General features: G+C 48.0%; 3 protein-coding genes across 6 annotated transcripts in view; 2 read left to right on the forward strand and 1 right to left on the reverse strand.

Moving 5' to 3' along the window:
• crebbpb (CREB binding lysine acetyltransferase b) overlaps positions 1-4480 on the forward strand; it is a 31586-nt gene extending 27106 nt beyond the window's left edge. For all 3 annotated transcript variants that reach the window (XM_080511187.1, XM_080511188.1, XM_080511189.1), the window contains 3 exons: positions 17-178; positions 699-980; positions 1094-4480. In XM_080511187.1, the coding sequence (XP_080367313.1) occupies positions 17-178; positions 699-980; positions 1094-3427 (2778 nt within the window). In that variant the 3' untranslated portion in view covers positions 3428-4480. The remainder of the gene's footprint in view (positions 1-16; positions 179-698; positions 981-1093) is intronic.
• Positions 4481-5128: 648 nt separating this feature from the next.
• Positions 5129-11658, forward strand: trap1 (TNF receptor-associated protein 1). The gene is made up of 18 exons (XM_080512207.1): positions 5129-5314; positions 6323-6493; positions 6583-6665; positions 6755-6895; positions 7259-7330; positions 7445-7605; positions 7693-7802; positions 7946-8019; positions 8212-8367; positions 8524-8644; positions 8740-8809; positions 9015-9162; positions 9600-9785; positions 9896-10034; positions 10124-10209; positions 10295-10440; positions 10533-10605; positions 10970-11658. The coding sequence occupies exons 1-18, from the start codon at positions 5203-5205 to the stop codon at positions 11069-11071; spliced, it is 2151 nt and encodes a 716-aa protein (XP_080368333.1). The 5' UTR covers positions 5129-5202; the 3' UTR covers positions 11072-11658.
• A 198-nt stretch (positions 11659-11856) lies between these two features.
• Positions 11857-16402, reverse strand: LOC308141940 (MAPK regulated corepressor interacting protein 2-like). Of its 2 annotated transcripts, none has more exons than XM_080512208.1 (5): positions 15967-16402; positions 15788-15857; positions 15241-15380; positions 14054-14146; positions 11857-12021 (listed from the first exon to the last, which is right to left on the reverse strand). In XM_080512208.1, the coding sequence occupies exons 1-5, from the start codon at positions 16016-16018 to the stop codon at positions 11951-11953; spliced, it is 426 nt and encodes a 141-aa protein (XP_080368334.1). In that variant the 5' UTR covers positions 16019-16402; the 3' UTR covers positions 11857-11950. The 2 variants fall into 2 exon arrangements, with proteins under 2 accessions (XP_080368334.1, XP_080368335.1); XM_080512209.1 differs by having other exon boundaries at positions 15784-15857.
• Positions 16403-16872: the final 470 nt, after the last annotated feature.

Raw genomic sequence — 16872 nt, forward strand, 5'->3', positions numbered from 1 at the left:
CTTTGTCTGTTAACAGGGAGCCCAGGCTGACAGCAAGAATGCCAAAAAGAAGAATAACAAGAAAACCAACAAAAATAAGAGCAGCATCAGTCGAGCCAATAAGAAAAAGCCTGGGATGCCAAATGTAGCCAACGATCTGTCGCAGAAGCTCTACGCCACGATGGAGAAACATAAGGAGGTGGGAAAGTTAACGAGTCGTGTCTTTTTCCATTCTTGTCTCAAACTGAGCTGGTCGACGCAGCGCAGATGAGCTTTTTGCACATTGCAAAGCTTCATGGGTCCTTCTGCTGGTTCAATCAAAATATATTCATAAAAAGCTGAATTAGTTCTTTTTCGTGCAGTATTTTTGTGCATAGTGTAACATGAAGAAGAGGAGAATGCAGAGATTGGGGAGATGCAAACTATTCAATTCAACTTTATTTATGTAGCACCCCATACAGCACAGTCAGTCATTTCTCGGTGCTTTTAACAGGGGAAAAACCCAACAAATCACTTGCTCCGGGAGGTTGAAGCAATGTCGTAAGTCTGTATTGGTCGTCTCACTGCATCGCATTACAAGGCATCTTTGTCTCCCTGATCATGAGACACTTGTCTGGACATCTCTCGCTGTTCAATATACATGACTACAAACAAAGGGATTAGAAAACCATCATTGTCATTAAAACTCACCTCCGCACGTCTTGTCCTTTTGCCGTCAGGTATTTTTTGTCATCCACCTCCAAACCGGGCCCGTCCTGAACACTTTGCCGCCCATAATGGACCCTGACCCTCTGCTGACCTGTGACCTGATGGACGGACGTGATGCCTTTTTGACCCTGGCCCGGGACAAACACTGGGAGTTCAGCTCTCTGCGGAGGTGCAAGTGGAGCACCATGTGCATGTTGGTGGAGCTGCACAACCAGGGCCAGGACCGCTTTGTTTACACCTGCAACGAGTGCAAGCACCACGTGGAGACCCGTTGGCACTGCACTGTTTGCGAGGTAAGCCTCTCTGCAGTAACTCTACATCAGATAATGTGCCGTCTGAGCTGGTATCGGGTGTTATTTAACACAATTCTAAACCCAACGTTTTTGTTTTTTTTCCCCGTCTTCAGGATTACGACCTATGCATTAACTGCTACAAAGCTACAGGCCATGAGCACCAGATGGTGAAGTGGGGCCTAGGTTTGGACGACGACAGCAACAATCAGGGTGGCGAGGCCTCCAAGAGCCCTCAGGAGAGCCGCCGCCTCAGCATCCAGCGCTGCATCCAGTCGCTGGTCCACGCCTGCCAGTGCCGCAACGCCAACTGCTCCCTGCCTTCGTGCCAGAAGATGAAACGGGTGGTGCAGCACACCAAGGGCTGCAAGCGCAAGACCAACGGCGGCTGCCCCGTGTGCAAGCAGCTTATCGCTTTGTGCTGCTACCATGCCAAGCACTGCCAGGAGAACAAGTGTCCCGTTCCCTTCTGTCTCAACATTAAGCACAAGCTTTGTCAGCAGCAGCTGCAGCAGAGGCTCCAGCAGGCTCAAATGATGCGCCGCCGAATGGCCACGATGGCCGGACGAGGTATGCCCATGCCGTCGCCACCTACCTCAGCTGCCCCCGATACCCCCAATTCAGTGCAGCAGCCCCACACACCCCAGACTCCCCAGCCCATGCCCAACCAGCCCCAAGCGCAGCAGCAGCAGCCACCAAACCCTGCCAATATGGCCCAAGGCTTCCCCAACAACGGCCGCAGCAGTCAGCCCCCAACGCCGGTGCCGCAGGGAAAACCAGGGCCCCAGTCATCTCCGCTCCATCAGCAACAATCGCCTATGAGTAACATGGTACATCAACAGCAGCCTCCACCTCCACAGCAGCAGCAGCAGCAGCAGCAGCCACTGCTGGCGGCCCTGAAAGTGGCCAGACAGATTGAGATGGTAGCCAAGGCGAAGCAGCAGCAGCAACAGCAGCAGCAACAGCAGCAGCAGCAGCAACAGCAACAGCAGCAGCAACAGCAACAGCAGCAGCAGCAGCAACAGCAGCAGCAGCAGCAGCAGAGTTATGCCATGAACGGAATACCCATGAACCACCCGCGCATGATGGGGCCCATGCAGGGCCAGATGCAGATGATGCAGGGGCCGCGGGGCCCTCAGGTGATGCAGGCCATGCAGCAGGGCCAGTGGGGTCCAGGGATGCAAAATCCCATGCAGAGCCCACAGGGCCACCAGCAACAGGTGGCTCCTCAACAAGGCCCCATGGCCCCGATGCCCCAACAGACTCCGCTCATGCAGAGGCCCGTGATGCCTCAGCAACAGTCTCTCCAAATGCCCGGGGTAATGCCCCCTCAGGGGCCTCCACAGCAGGCCATGGCGCCCCAGCAGCAGAACATGCCGCGGGGCATGCCAGGTAACATTGCCCCAAGCGCCCTGCAGGAATTACTGCGCACTCTGAAATCTCCAAGCTCGCCACAGCAGCAGCAGCAGGTCCTCAGCATCCTCAAGTCCAACCCCCACCTCATGGCTGCCTTCATCAAACAGCGGACAGCCAAGTACCAGGCCAACCAGCCTCAGCAGCAGCAACAGGCCCCGCAGCAGAATCCTCAAGCCATGCTGGGGGCCCAGGCAGGTATGCAGGCCATGGCGGCCATGGCGAACCAGGTTCAGAGACCTGGGATGGCGCCTCCGCAACAAGCAGGGCCCCAGAGCATGGCGCCCATGGGCCCTCAAGGCCAGATGATGAGCGCTGCGCAGAATGGCAACCCTCAGCTGTACCGCAGACAACAGCTGCTCAGGATGCAGCAGCAGGGAGGCTTGCCTCAGGGCCACGGGCAGTTCCCCCAGCAGCAGCAGGGGCCGGCGAGCTACTCCCAGCTCCGTATGCAGCAGCAAATGGCTATGCAAGGAGGCGGAGGTCCCATGGGGCAGCATCCTCCCACGTCCCAAATGGGCCAGCCGGGCATGGGAATGGACGGGCCCCAGAATCTCCTCCAGCACCGCATGCTTCAGCAGCAGCAGCAGCAGCAGCAGATGATGAAGCAGCAGATGGGCTCGCCGGCGCAGGCCAACTCCATGAGTCCACAACCGCACATGCTCCAAGGCCAAGCCCCGGGCGGCGCTCACTTACCCGGGCAGGCAATGGCAAACACCCTGGGAAACCAAGTGCGCTCCCCAGCCCCAGTGCAATCGCCCCGCCCACCGTCGCAGCAGGCCCCTCATTCCAGTCCCTCCCCACGGATACAACCCCAGCCGTCACCGCAGCACGGGGCCCTCCACTCCGGCTCCCCCCACCACAGCCTCGGAGGTCCCATGTCGGGATCTATGGAGCAAGGACACATGGGGACCCCAGAGCAGAGCGCCATGCTCCCGCAGCTCAACACACCAAACCGAGGGGGCCTGAGCAATGACATGGGCATGGTGGGGGACACGACGGGAGACACGCTAGAAAAGTTTGTTGAAGGATTGTAGCATTTGGAGACAGAAGAAAGGCCTTGTTGTGTTTTCAGCTCATCATTTTTGTACTTGCTGGTGTAAACAAACAAAAAAAAAGAAGAAAAAAATGCTAGAAGAATTACAAACGAGTCTTACAAGGCCTACGAACTGTGAACTTTCCCTCAACCGGGGACTACTTTTTCTTACAACACACAGAGTGGTTTAATAATTGCTGTTGAAAAGATGAAAACATAGACACAAAGAATATATTTTTGGTTCAGACCAGCCTTGCAAAACTTTGCCCTGGTTTCTGTGTTGTTTTAATTTGTCTTTCTTTTGTTATGCTCTGGTATTGACTTTTTTTAGAAAATGAAACTTCCCAAAAAACAGATATTTCATTTTAATATTCCTTTTTTTTTTATTTTGTACCTTTGCAAATTAATGTTGTATTTGTGTTTAAAAAAGAAAAAAGAAAAAAAAAAAGACTGTAAAGTAATTTGTCTGGGGAATTATTTGCCAGGTTTCACCTCTTGCTCAGTTCCTCGTTCCTGGCTAATTTATTATAATATGCCATTTTTCAAAAGGGACTGTCTTTAGGAAAGCCTTAATTTCTTTCCTGTTTGCAGAGTCTAAAGGAGATTAACGTATTTGTATAGATCTAGGAACTATTGCACACACCCAAACACCAAACGCAGGTGGAGGAGAAGCCTGCGTCGAAGCTTGTTCATGTTCTCCAGTGCCGGAATGTTCTTTCTACTGGCCTGAGCCCTTGTTTGTCTTGCAGATGTCCATAAGTTGCTTTGTCTCTCTTTCAGTCTAACGAAAGTCTCATTAAGTACTGAACCTCTTTTGCCTGTGGTGGGAAAATTACTTGTTTGACTGCTGATTTGTGTTCGGAGAGAGTTTTGTGCATCATAATCTCTCGCATTAAACTTGAATTGATGATGAACTGTTCTCTAATGTAAATCACACAGCTAGACAGTACTGTAAATATGCAGAAAATAAGAATGAAATCACTGTACAAACTGGTTCAAATGGCTCATTTCGTACTTATATACCATATTGTTAAATAAACCTGTGTGCCACAGACTCCGCCTCTCTCTTCTATGCTTCAGGAATTTTCTCATATATATTTCAGTTGATTTTCTTAAGTTTATCTGAGCTGAGATCTGAGAAACTGGAGTACCTGAAGGAGAACATGCAAACTCCAACACGCATGGATCAGACCTGTATTTAAACCGGCTGTGAGACAAGTGTTTAATGACTTCGGCAGTGAGAAAGTCTTGGTTTCTATGCTGGACTTGCATGTTCTCCTCTGGTTGTTAATTTGTAAAATGTGTGAATGAGTGTGTGGTTGTCTGTCTCTGTGTGTTTAACCTGTGATGAACTGACGACTTGTCCGGGGTGTATCTTTCCCTTGCCACTAGTGAGCTGAGGTTTGCTCCAGTGCCTAAACAGGATTAAATGGTCTAAAAGATGAATGGAAATAAAACAATTTTGTCCTAATATTGTCTAGATTTTAATTTAGAAAGTGGGTGTATCAGAACATAAATACAAATTAATGGACGATTCCGTGAGGGTTCTTTTCAATAACTAATGTCAAACTTCATTTTTTACTGGATGACCTCAGAAGAGAGTTGTAAAGTTCTCTCTTTCTCGTCAGGCAGATGACGGACGCCTCAGTTACGTCATTTTCACGCGCAGTCGCGGGTCCTGTCAGCACAGTTGTCAGGCGTGTGTCCCTGAGACGGTCGTCCTCGTACTCTTTTCCCCCATTTCTTCTTCTTTTTTCCCCCCTCTTGTGTGTCATTATGTCCCGGTGTCTGTCACTGGCCCGCTTCGCCCTCGGTTCCGCTCACAGAGCCGCCCCGCGGCTCGTGTCGCGGCTCAGCACGCGAACTTTGTGTCGCGCCTCCACAGCAGGTGAGCTGTTAGCAGCGTTAGCATCGATAGCATCGAGCAGCTGTAGAATCACAGCTGCTGCTTCATGAAACTGCTGGACTCCTTCACTTATCTGCATTTTACAAGTTTTAAAAGAGCTGGTTGTGCGAGTCACAACCCCTCACGAGAGCACGCAGCAGCAATACGTTTGATACGAAACTCCAACAAGGCATGAAATGTTACATCAGACTGAGCTTCAAAGTCAGATGTCAATACAAACACCTCGAGATCTGACCTTTACAATATCAACAAGCTTTCGGGAACACAATGCAATCACATAGTAAACTTGAACATTTTCTGATTCATTATCTTTTAAATCAGCACTCAGTTGCAGCGATAATATTGTATAATACTGAATGTTAGTTAAGTCATTTTACAGTTGATATTGCCAGAGATCCTCTATATTTATTTGCAGAATATGCATAGTACTAAAGCTTTACATGCAGATGACACACTGTTATTTGATAGTTTTACTGCTATGTGACTGTTGGAGTTCAATTGAGTGAATATATCATGTGGAGCTTCCATTTGTAGTTATTATTGATCACAAATATGTTGATGTCAAAGATTCTACCATGTGTCGTTATCGTCAAAGAGACACTGTTACTCCAGTGAGTACAGAAACCAAAATGACATTTTTAAATACTGTCTCTACATTATGGAATTAGTCTGAAGGACTTCAGAAGAATATTATAAAAAATCAACAATGTCAGAAGAATGTCCACTTGATTTGTATTCTGTGGTATAAATGTCTTTTTCATGTGCCAGGATATTGTTTGTTTATGTGATTTCAGAATTTTTTTTTTATGGAAAACATTTTTCCTTAATGACCGGAACATTTAATCTGATCCAGTCTCCATTTCTACTTTCAAGCGATTGGATTGTGAACATATGTTTCGCTTAATGTTGCAAGTATTTTCCATAACTGAGTCAAATTCAGAACGGGAACCGTCTCAATGCAAAACCTCCTGTGTCTCCTCCCGTCCTCAGGCTGGCAGGTTGCACAGCAGAGGAAGTGGAGCAGTCGTCCCGGCGTCTGGAGCTCGGAGCGCACCGGCCTCGGCGTCAGCCAGCGCTCTCACTACAGCACACAGGAGGCTGAGAAGGAGCCAGAAGAGGAGCCTCTGCACACCATCATCAGCGATACAGAGTCTGTTCAAGGTTGCCGCTCCCGCGTGTTTTCTTCTGCAGCTTCTCGTTTCGTGTTAAACCGACACCGACGTGAACGCTGCTTCCCCTCTTCTCTCCAGGTACTTTCTCCAAACATGAATTTCAAGCTGAAACTAAAAAGCTGCTGGATATTGTTGCCAGGTCTCTGTACTCTGAGAAAGAGGTAAGAAGTGCAGCGAAGCAGGTACTATTTTACTTCCGTGTACGTTCACTGATTGTGACTGATTCTCTCGTGGCTTCGTCGACTGTCAGGTTTTCATCAGGGAGCTGATTTCTAATAGCAGCGACGCCCTGGAGAAACTCCGCCACAAGTTGATGACGGCAGACGGTCAAACGGCCCCGATGGAGCTTCACCTGCAGACCGACGCTGCAAAGGGGACGTTCACCATCCAGGTGCTCTACTGTTTGTGGAAGAACATGTTCTGTGACTTCACAGAGGAGAAATAAAACGGGATACGATTATATTCATCCATCAGGAAGTCAGATTAGTCAGTTTCTCTTTGTGTGTCAACTTGACATGGGAGCTCAGTTCCACACAGACAATCACCGTCTCGTCTAGATTTTACCCATTCATGCTTTATGTGAGTATTTACTTGAACTATGTATCGACCAGAAACCGAGTCGTGATATGACCAAGTGTAACTTCTTTCGCTCATGTTTTTGATTGAGAATATCTACAATATTTCGGTTTAAGTCTCACAACATGCGTAGATTCACTATTTTGGAGTGACGGAGGATTTTTCTGGATTCCGACAGGACACGGGAATTGGCATGACCCAGGAGGAGCTGGTGGCCAATCTGGGGACGATCGCCCGCTCCGGGTCCAAGGTGGGCTGTTGGTGCACTCCTCCCTGTTGTGTCATTTTATATTCGTCTGTGTGATGCGTCCTGCTGATCTCTCTCTCTCTCTCTCTCTCTCTCTCGGCCTTCTCTGCATTGCAGGCGTTTCTGGACGCACTGCAGAACCAGGCCGAAGCCAGCAGCACCATCATCGGCCAGTTTGGAGTGGGATTTTATTCTGCCTTCATGGTGGCCGACTGCGTGGACGTCTACTCCCGCTCGGCTGAACCCGACGCACCCGGATACAAGTGGTCCTCCGACGGGTGAGAGCAGGAAGACGAGGACGATGGCTTTAAACATCTGTGAAACGAGTGTAAAAACCACGAACACGCCGACTTGTGTCTCATCAGCTCTGGAGTCTTTGAGATCGCTGAAGCCGGCGGCGTTCAGCAGGGAACCAAGATTGTGCTGCATCTCAAAGACGACTGCAAGGAGTTTTCCGCAGAGGACAGAGTCAAAGGTGGGACAGCGTCTTGTTTCGTTGACCACTCATCGGTGCAGCGAGGAGGGCTGCACGCTGAACATGTGATGGGACATGACAGGATTTGTCTGATGAGTGGCACTAAGTGATCTGATGCACTTGTGATGTGATTTCTGTTTCAGAGGTTGTAACCAAGTACAGCAACTTTGTGAGTTTCCCTATTTTCCTGAATGGACGGAGGCTCAACACGTTGCAGGTGAGTTTCTCCGCCTCTGGGGTGCTGCTGGTCTTGGTTTCGGGATTTTTTAATTCAATTCGGAACACTTCTGTGTAACACTGAATATATGCCTTGAATTAACCAAATTCTAAAGTACAAGCAAAGTAAATGATTGGACTTCCTGTGGTGTAGAGTTTATTATGGTTCTAATAGTTCCCTTTCACACCGCAGGCCTTGTGGACGATGGAGCCGAAAGAGATCAGCGACTGGCAACACGAGGAGTTCTACCGCTACATCGCTCAGGCCTACGATCGGCCACGCTACACGCTGCACTACCGCGCCGACGCCCCGCTCAACATCCGGAGCATCTTTTACGTCCCCGAGACGGTGAGAAGGGTGATCCGTTTCTCTTTGCAATGCTTCGGTTTCGTTGTGTTCCCTTCAGTTTTAAGGTATCTCATGATGAATCACGAGAAGTTACTTCCTCACGTTTTACGTATTGGTAATTAAGACACGACTGGTAAACGACGTGTTTGCCAACAGAAGCCGAGCATGTTCGACGTGAGCAGGGAGATGGGCTCCAGTGTGGCGCTGTACAGCAGGAAGGTTCTGATCCAGACCAAAGCAGCCGACATCCTGCCGAAGTGGCTGCGCTTCCTGCGAGGTCTGCACCCGCCTCTTCCTCTCTTCTGCCTTCACATCCAGGAACTCATGTCTCTGATGAGATGAGGAAGTGTGTGTGTGTGTGTGTGTGTGCAGGTGTGGTGGACAGTGAGGACATTCCTCTGAACTTGAGCAGAGAGCTGCTGCAGGAGAGCGCCCTCATCAGGTACACCACCAGCATTGCGCCATTGATTTGATATATTTTTCATTCACAGGCAAAATATTATTTATTGAATCGCTGTTTGCATACATGTAGAATACATCCATCTCTAAGCTTTTTTTTTATTTTTATTTTTTTATTGTGAAAATCAGAAGGATCATTGATGGCGCTTTCATCTCATAAATACACGACTTTGTTCTTCTTTCTCCAGGAAGCTTCGTGACGTTCTCCAGCAGAGGATCATCCGCTTCCTGTTGGACCAGAGCAAGAAGGAGCCCGAGAAGTACAACAGCTTCTTTGAGGACTACAGCCTCTTCATGAGAGAAGGCATCGTCACCACGCAGGAACAAGACGTCAAGGTCGCCGTCTTTGGTTTCTCCTGGGGGGGCGTCACGAGCACATCGGCAGGATCAGAGATTCTTTTTTTTTCTCTCGATCAGCTCAGCCGTTATAATTTCAGTCTTCTGGAACTATTTTAGTCGAAATAGTCCAATGGCCTCAGTAGAGTTGTGATGGGAGAAGCTTTGCCTCCTTTTTTTTTTTTTTTTGCCATTTCTCTCCAAAGTATAAATTCCGAAAGTTTCGGAGCTGCATTCAGGTTTTGCCAGTTTCCTTTTCGTGAATGGATGGCGCACGCTTATGACTTTATTCTCGCAAAATCACGTCGAGTCACGTACGACGTCGGGCTGCTTATGTTTTCATCGTTCAATCTGCACACAGTAAACTTCATGTCGTACAGTGTGGCTAAAGTCCTTCCAAGTGTTTCTAACTGGTGATTTCGCGGATGGATTTGCAGGAGGACATCGCAAAGCTGTTGCGCTTCGAGTCTTCGGCTTTGCCAGCCGGGCAGCACACCAACCTGATGGAGTACGGCTCCCGCATGAAGGCCGGCTCCCGCAACATCTACTACCTGTGCGCCCCCAACCGACACCTGGCAGAGCACTCGCCTTACTACGAGGCCATGAAGAAGAAGGACATGGAGGTGAGGCGCTCGCATTGGACCCGACAGGAACTGGAACTTACGGAGACTTTCGGTCGTGGAGGAGGAAATTCTGCGGAGCGCGTAAATGTCGCTTCTCCGCCGATTTGCAGGTGCTGTTCTGCTACGAGCAGTTCGACGAGCTGACTCTGCTCCACCTCCGGGAGTTCGAGAAGAAGAAGCTGATCTCGGTGGAGACGGACATCGTGGTGGATCACTACAAGGAGGAGAAGTACGAAGACAGCAAGCCAGGTCGGCCGTCTGCTCTCTACTCATTAGTGGGTCGGCTTGCGTTGTCGGAACTGAACCCCTGAAATGTGTCTGTCTCCTCTGCCCTGCAGCGGCGGAGCGTCTCACGCAGGAGCAGTCCGACGACCTCATGGCCTGGATGAAGAACTGCCTCGGCCCCAGAGTCACTAACGTCAAGGTAATAAAACGGACCGCCGCTTCACCGCGACACCGAGAAAGCAAGAACCAAAATGTGAAATTCCAACTTTTGCGTGTGCCCCCAGCTGACCCCTCGCCTGGACACCCACCCCGCCATGATCACAGTGCTGGAGATGGGCGCAGCACGCCACTTCCTGCGAACCCAGCAGCTGGCCCGCACGGCCGAGGAGCGGGCCCAGTTACTGCAGCCCACGCTGGAAATCAACGCCGGGTGAGGGATTGATACGTGGGTGTCGTTAGAAAGAAATCCTGTTGAAACTCTAATAACACGTTTTTTTTTTTTAACTAATCACTGTTTTCTAGACACGATCTGATCAAGAAGATGCACACACTGAAGGACACCAACTCCGAGCTGGCTGGATTGTTACTGGAACAGGTAACAAGTGTCACTCGTTTCTGTTTTCATCTGTGGCCTTTGCTTTCCTTCATGTCTATTTGTCAGCAAAAAAAAAAAAGAAAACGAGCACAATGGAAAATCCAGCAGTCTAATAATCTTCTAATCTGTTACCATTTCAGGAGAAACTCCACCAATAATTGACACAAACACCGTGTTGAGATTAGTGTTTCTTTTTTATTGGCAAGCCTCTGAAATATCTGTTCTCTCAGGCAGTGAAAATCATTTCAAGGACATAAATGAGTTGGGAGACAAATGAATTGGTTCATTGTTGAAATCACTGTGGAGCTGGTGAGTGAAGACTTGATTGCACAGTAACCACTCTGCTCTTCATCTTGTTTTTCAGATTTATGACAATGCCATGATCGCAGCCGGCCTGAACGACGACCCCCGGCCGATGATCTCCCGCCTCACCGACCTCCTGACCAAAGCTCTGGAGAAGCACTGAGCGCCGTGAAGACGTGTTGCTACAGACTTTGGCCTTTAGCCGAAGGCCGAGAACTGAAAGGACCCGACAGGTTCATCTGAAGCTGGAAAAGAAAAATCCTCTGGAGTTTTTCCCTCTTTTATTTTTTTTGTTTGTTTTACCAAATGGCAGATGAAAAGAAAAAAAACAAAGGATTTAAAAAAAAAACATCTTTATGCCCTCTAGCCTCATCTCGGTGAGTTTAGTGTGTGGTAATCCCTTCTTGGTGGTCAGTGACGTTCCCTTCATGCTTCAACACGGCGTTTTTCAAGGTGCGCTCGTTTTCGGCACTAAAGTAAAGTGTCGGGCCGAAGGTCCACCACATCCTGAACACTGGGTACAAACTGTTACCTCTTTTCCGTCCTGTGCTCTCCCTAATGTCTTCATCCTTTTTCATTATTTAATGATACATCCACTCTTGATTTTATGTTTCACAAGCAAGTTAATCTTAAATCCTGGATGTGATGAATAATCAGACTGAAACTCTGCAGTTCATGTGATGTAAAACAAAACGCGGCGAGTGTCTATGGAGCCTGTTCACGTCGACATTAAAGCCAATAAACACGGAGTCGTCAAAGTGTCGCTTTAAAATAAAAAGTCAGGTTTATTAAAATGGGTAACATCTCTTGAAGACGGCGCCCTCCGGTGTGCGGCCCGTCTCCTGCTGTGCGTCTTGACGAGATGGGTGAACCTGCAGATTGAAGGCAAAGCGTTCAAGTCAAGTCCCCGTGCGACGGCGTCGCGGCGCCTCCGGTCCGTCTGGACCACGTCGGGGGGCGCTCGGACCCGTCAGACCTGCCCAGGCTTCGTCTGCGAGCCGTCCTGCCTCAGGTGTCGCCTCCCACAAGCCGCCGCCCAGCGTCAGGAGAGCTTGTCGATGTTGGCCAGGAAGCGCTGGGCCCACCACTCGTCCAGGTCGATGGCCACGAAGTCTGGGAAACCAGACGAGTCGACGTTAGACGCGATTGAAAGTCTTTGTTCTTTGCACATTTTAAAGATCGATCCATCTGAAATAGTATTTCTTAAAATGGGATTCAATCTTTGTTCCCACGCTGGTTGATGGGACGACACCACAAGTTATTTGCCACCTGCCAAGATTTCAAATCCTATTTTTTTTTAGACATAATTTGACTTGTTTTAAAAGTTATTTACTTATTTTTAGTCCTTGCTTTTACAGTATAGTCTCAAAACTAAGATTTCTTATACAGCAAAATTGACATTAAAAAAATAAATCATGCATTTTACATGATTTTCTTCTACAATATAGTGTTAGTATCTTGGGCTTGTTGCAGTGTACTACTTAAGTCCATTTGTCAATTGTAAAACACTGATCTTTGGAAAACCTCTGCACTCAGTACAGATATGTACGTATCTCCACTTGAAGACAGCTATGCTGAGGTGTTTTCTGTGTTTCGGAAAAGGCGTGTATAACAACATTTTCATGGTGTGTGGCGCCACCTGGAGGTAACGGTTGGTTTAATTTGGTAAAGGATTGGAAAGAGAGAATCTATGCCAATCAACCTAAAACGCATGATTTAGGACCTTGAGAGGAAACCACAGCAGCCAGGGTTCCAACCCAGAGCTGATGAGAGCGAACCACTACTCCATGGCGAGGCCCACATAGGAATGTGTTTTGTTTTCTGACTGCATGAAACTTTAGAAGAATTATAGATTCTTCAGAAAAAAACAGTAAAAACTGATTTGGAACATTGATTGCCATTTCATTCACAACCACACTGATTAGTGTTTTGGTTCAGGAGTGGTGAAACGAGATGGGGAATTAAACTGCCAACCTCAGGATTAGGAGGCAACCAGTTCTACCAGCTGAGCCACAACTACATTTCAGGAAACAGGTGATTCTTTGTTTCTCTTTTATACAAGATTCGTCTCTTTCTCTGGGACTTTGGAGCATATATATATATATGCTCAGCTAAAGACACATTAAAAGGCATTTTCAAAATATAAAATGTGTTTTATTAACTGTCTGCATTGAAAAGAAATGGTCCCAATCCCACTTGCCCCAAACATTTTTTTTCTTATTCAAATCACTTTTACTTTACATTTCCAGACATTTAAAAAAAAATCTTTAGGGTGGTGCTCCTCAGCTGCCCCCGTTATGTGTCGCCACATTTATTTTATTGAGAGATTTGAATACGTTTAACACGAATATGTATCTGTACATCATTTTTATTAATGCCAAAAATCAAAGGCTTATATTTTGTTCACCTGTGTTCTATTGTCTAAGTTATCTCGGGTTCAGGTGTATTATTCACTATATAACTACATGAGATCAATGGACGGCGCTTGGATATTGATTAACTGTTTTATTGCAGGTTTTTTGGTCTCAGACCTTTGTTATGACCGACAAGTACGATATGGTAGCGTGAAAAAAAAAGATTACTAAACAACATAATAAATCTGTAATCATAAGGAACAATATCATGGAAACCGTTTATGGCCACTAGTAATGTTGAATCTCAGTGTTGTTTTAGGAGACACCGAGTATATACTGCACTCTGGTGGATATAACGAGGTACTGCAGCTAATATTTTAAACCAAGTTTGTTCACTATTTTTGGTATAGAGCTTCAAAATTAAATCAGTTGATCAATTAAATATTGAATACGTGTTGCAAGGAAAAAAAGCTTAGTCTTTTTACATGGTTGAGCACTTCTAAATCCTACTATATCCCTGTAATTTAATCTATTTGTCGTGTTAAACTGTGTTTTTACGTGGTTTATTGATTAAGCGCACAAGATGCTCGATTAATTATTTCCAAATCGGCGGGAGTCGGCTCATCTCTCCTGCACGACGGGTTTGAGTCTTCCAGCTGGACGGATCAGCCTCACCTCCACTAATCCTCACTATGGTTGGCCGTCACGAACCAGTGCAGACGACCGGTCCCGGGGTCACGGGCCGAGAGGCTCGGGGGGGCGGGGAGACGACGCCGTGGTCGTTCACTCACCGTCCGTGTGCCGGCTGGGCGTCGTCTCTTTGTAGTGGACCGCTGTGCGAGCCGCCTCTGGCTCCTTCTGCTGCTGCGCCACTTCCTGCCAGGCTGAAAACACAACGCCGTCAGTACGGCCAGGCGTCCTCATCTGTCCTTAGTTAAAAAGTAAACAAATAATAAAAAAAGAAAAAGAATATTGTCCCCCCCCCCCCCCCCCGCCCCTTCAGAGATACACCCAGTGTTAAACAAGTAAAGTCCAGAAGGGCGGTCCCGCCCACTCAATGTTTGTGTTTCAAATAATGACACCTGTGCACGTGTGTGTGTGTGTGTGCATGTGTGTGTGCGTGAGTGATTATATCTCTGCTGCAGTCTGTCCTCCCTCCTTTCCGTCCCTCGTGCTGCAGGACGTCAGACTGGAGCTGAAGGTTCACGACCTCTGACTTTTGTTCCCCATCAAGTCTGCACTGAGTGGATTAGCTCCACGTCTGATATCGCCTCGTTTGTTTAGTCCCACCCGATCGCGTTCTCAGACTCTCGCCACCCCTCGACTCTGCTCCTGCAGAGGTGTCTCATGAATAAAACTCGTGAAGTTATAGGTTTGATGTGCTGCGGCGCAAAATGTATCCCTGAATGGTTTTAACCTGAAAAGGTCAAGCGCTGGACCTTCTTTGTGTCCTTGTCCTCTCAACTACAAGGTTGCTCAAGTTGTTTATGAGCTTCTGTGGCCGAGCTCCAATGCCAGCAGGACAGAGAAAGTAAAAAAAAAAAAGAAAAAAACAAAAGTGCTGAGCCGGTGCAGTCTCCAGGAGACCGGACAGGCCCGTGAATGTTAAAACTACGGCCACACTTCAAAAAGTGGGTCAGCGTGTGGAATCGGCAAAACCTTTCAAGCAGCCTCAAGTAAGCGGTGGGATTACATCTGAACCACAACAACAACAACAAAACAAAGCAGTTCTCCTGGGCCATTGTTGCCCGGGTGGGTCAGAGGGGTGTGAAGTGTTGGGTGTGAGAGGATTTCATTATATCAGTGTTGGAGCAGCTGTGTGGGTGAGGCCTGGGAGGGGGAGGAGGCTCCAACAAACTCTGATCACCCACAACAATGTCATTCACAAAACAAAAAAAACAAAAAAACCCAACAGGCAGCGGCGTGCAGGGGGTGTTTGGTTACGACCGGACGACGAGGAAGGGCTCATCTTCCTCACCGTCGTAGACGAACTTGACGTTTTCCTCGTGGGAAGGAGTGAAGCTCTCGTCACGCTGGCTGTCATCGGAGAGCGCCGGCGTGGGGTGGTGGTACTTCTTACCGTTCAGGCGGTTGAAAACTATCTTGGGTGCAGGAAGGCTGGAGGGAATATAGAGGAGGAGGGGGGGGGGACAAAAACAGGGTTTTAGTGGCTCTTCCATTGAGGCAGTCAAGAGATTACAACAGCTGCATGAAGGACCATGTGCCATTACTCCTTCCAACCCCCCCCACCCCTCTCTCTCTCTCTCTCTCTCTCTCTCCCAAGGTCACACACAAACACACACATGGCCTGCTCGGCTGGTTCAAAGTCAGGAAAGCAGACAGGCTGAGCAATGAGGAAGCGGGAGCGTGTGGCGTGTTTAGAGGGGATCAGTGATGAACAAACAAACGAGTCTGTCTCCAGCTGATGACGTCCACTGCTGCCACTCAACAACCTGCACAAGTTTACCTGATAAACCTGTGAATCATTGAAGTCACATCAGAACATGGTGGCGTCTCTTACTTACTCCGGCATGCTCCAGGATGTCTGTTTGTGCTTAAAATCATTAATCTTGCTGTCCAGCTGCTGAGTGGGCCCTAAAATCAACATAAGACAAATATTAAGTTTCTTTAAAAAAAAAATAAAAAAATGAATAAAAGTAAGTAAATAGTAAGAACGTTACAGTCAACGCTTTCATAAACATACCTGTCCTCCGCTGGGTGACCAGTTTGCTGGGACCTCTTGAAATTGTGTACATCACGCGCAGGGAGGTTCACCTGGACGTCCCAAGTTTGGCTCTTTAAAAGTACAAAAAAAAAGAAGAAAAAAAACCCCACCGAATCTTCGTCTTCTTGTCGGGACTCGTTCAAGAGCAGCACATCGCTCCACACCGGCCTCGGGTTCAGTCACGGTGTGTTGCCTCAGCTCCGCCGAGCTTGCGCGAGCAGTTTTGTAACCAGTTTTGTAAAGACGCGTGCCGCGCGCTTCAGGCTCTGCGCGACGTGCTGCCGGCTCGACTCTCCGCGCGCATATCCCACGCGACACGTCTTCCCCTCGTTGCTGCTCTTCGACGCCCGCGTCCCTCTCGCCACCGTGTAATGAGGCAGACCGCACGAGTCACTTTGAGGCTCGAGCTCGTCCCCCGTCCTGCCACAATGTCACACAACCTGAAACAGCCGCTGTCATTCACAAGACGCTGCGCGCAGACGCACGCCGCGACGTCGCGACACGCCCCCCGCGTGCGCTTTTAAAGAGACAGCGTTTCCTCGTGGGAGACGTTATAAAACTGCCCGACACTGATTTCAATATTTTTCATTATTTTAAATAGAAACTCTTTTTTTTTTTTTTTTTTTTTAAAGAAAAAGACAAAAAAAGATTGACGATGCCAGAGCTGCCTTGCTGAAACTGTCCGGTGTTAAAACTCGGTGCTATAGTTTAGTCAACAGTATGTTTTCATAAATTTCACGATATTTTTAAAACTTCCTGCAGGCCGTTTTAAAATTAACTTGGGGCCACAGGTTAGACATTTCTTGATTTAGTTTCTAATAGAAGTCAGGATACATTCTTTAAGTTCCAAATCATGTGAAACGATTGGCATCGCTGATACTTTTT

This window comes from Blennius ocellaris (assembly GCF_963422515.1).
Source record: "Blennius ocellaris genome assembly, chromosome: 16".
Lineage (NCBI taxonomy): Eukaryota > Metazoa > Chordata > Actinopteri > Blenniiformes > Blenniidae > Blennius > Blennius ocellaris.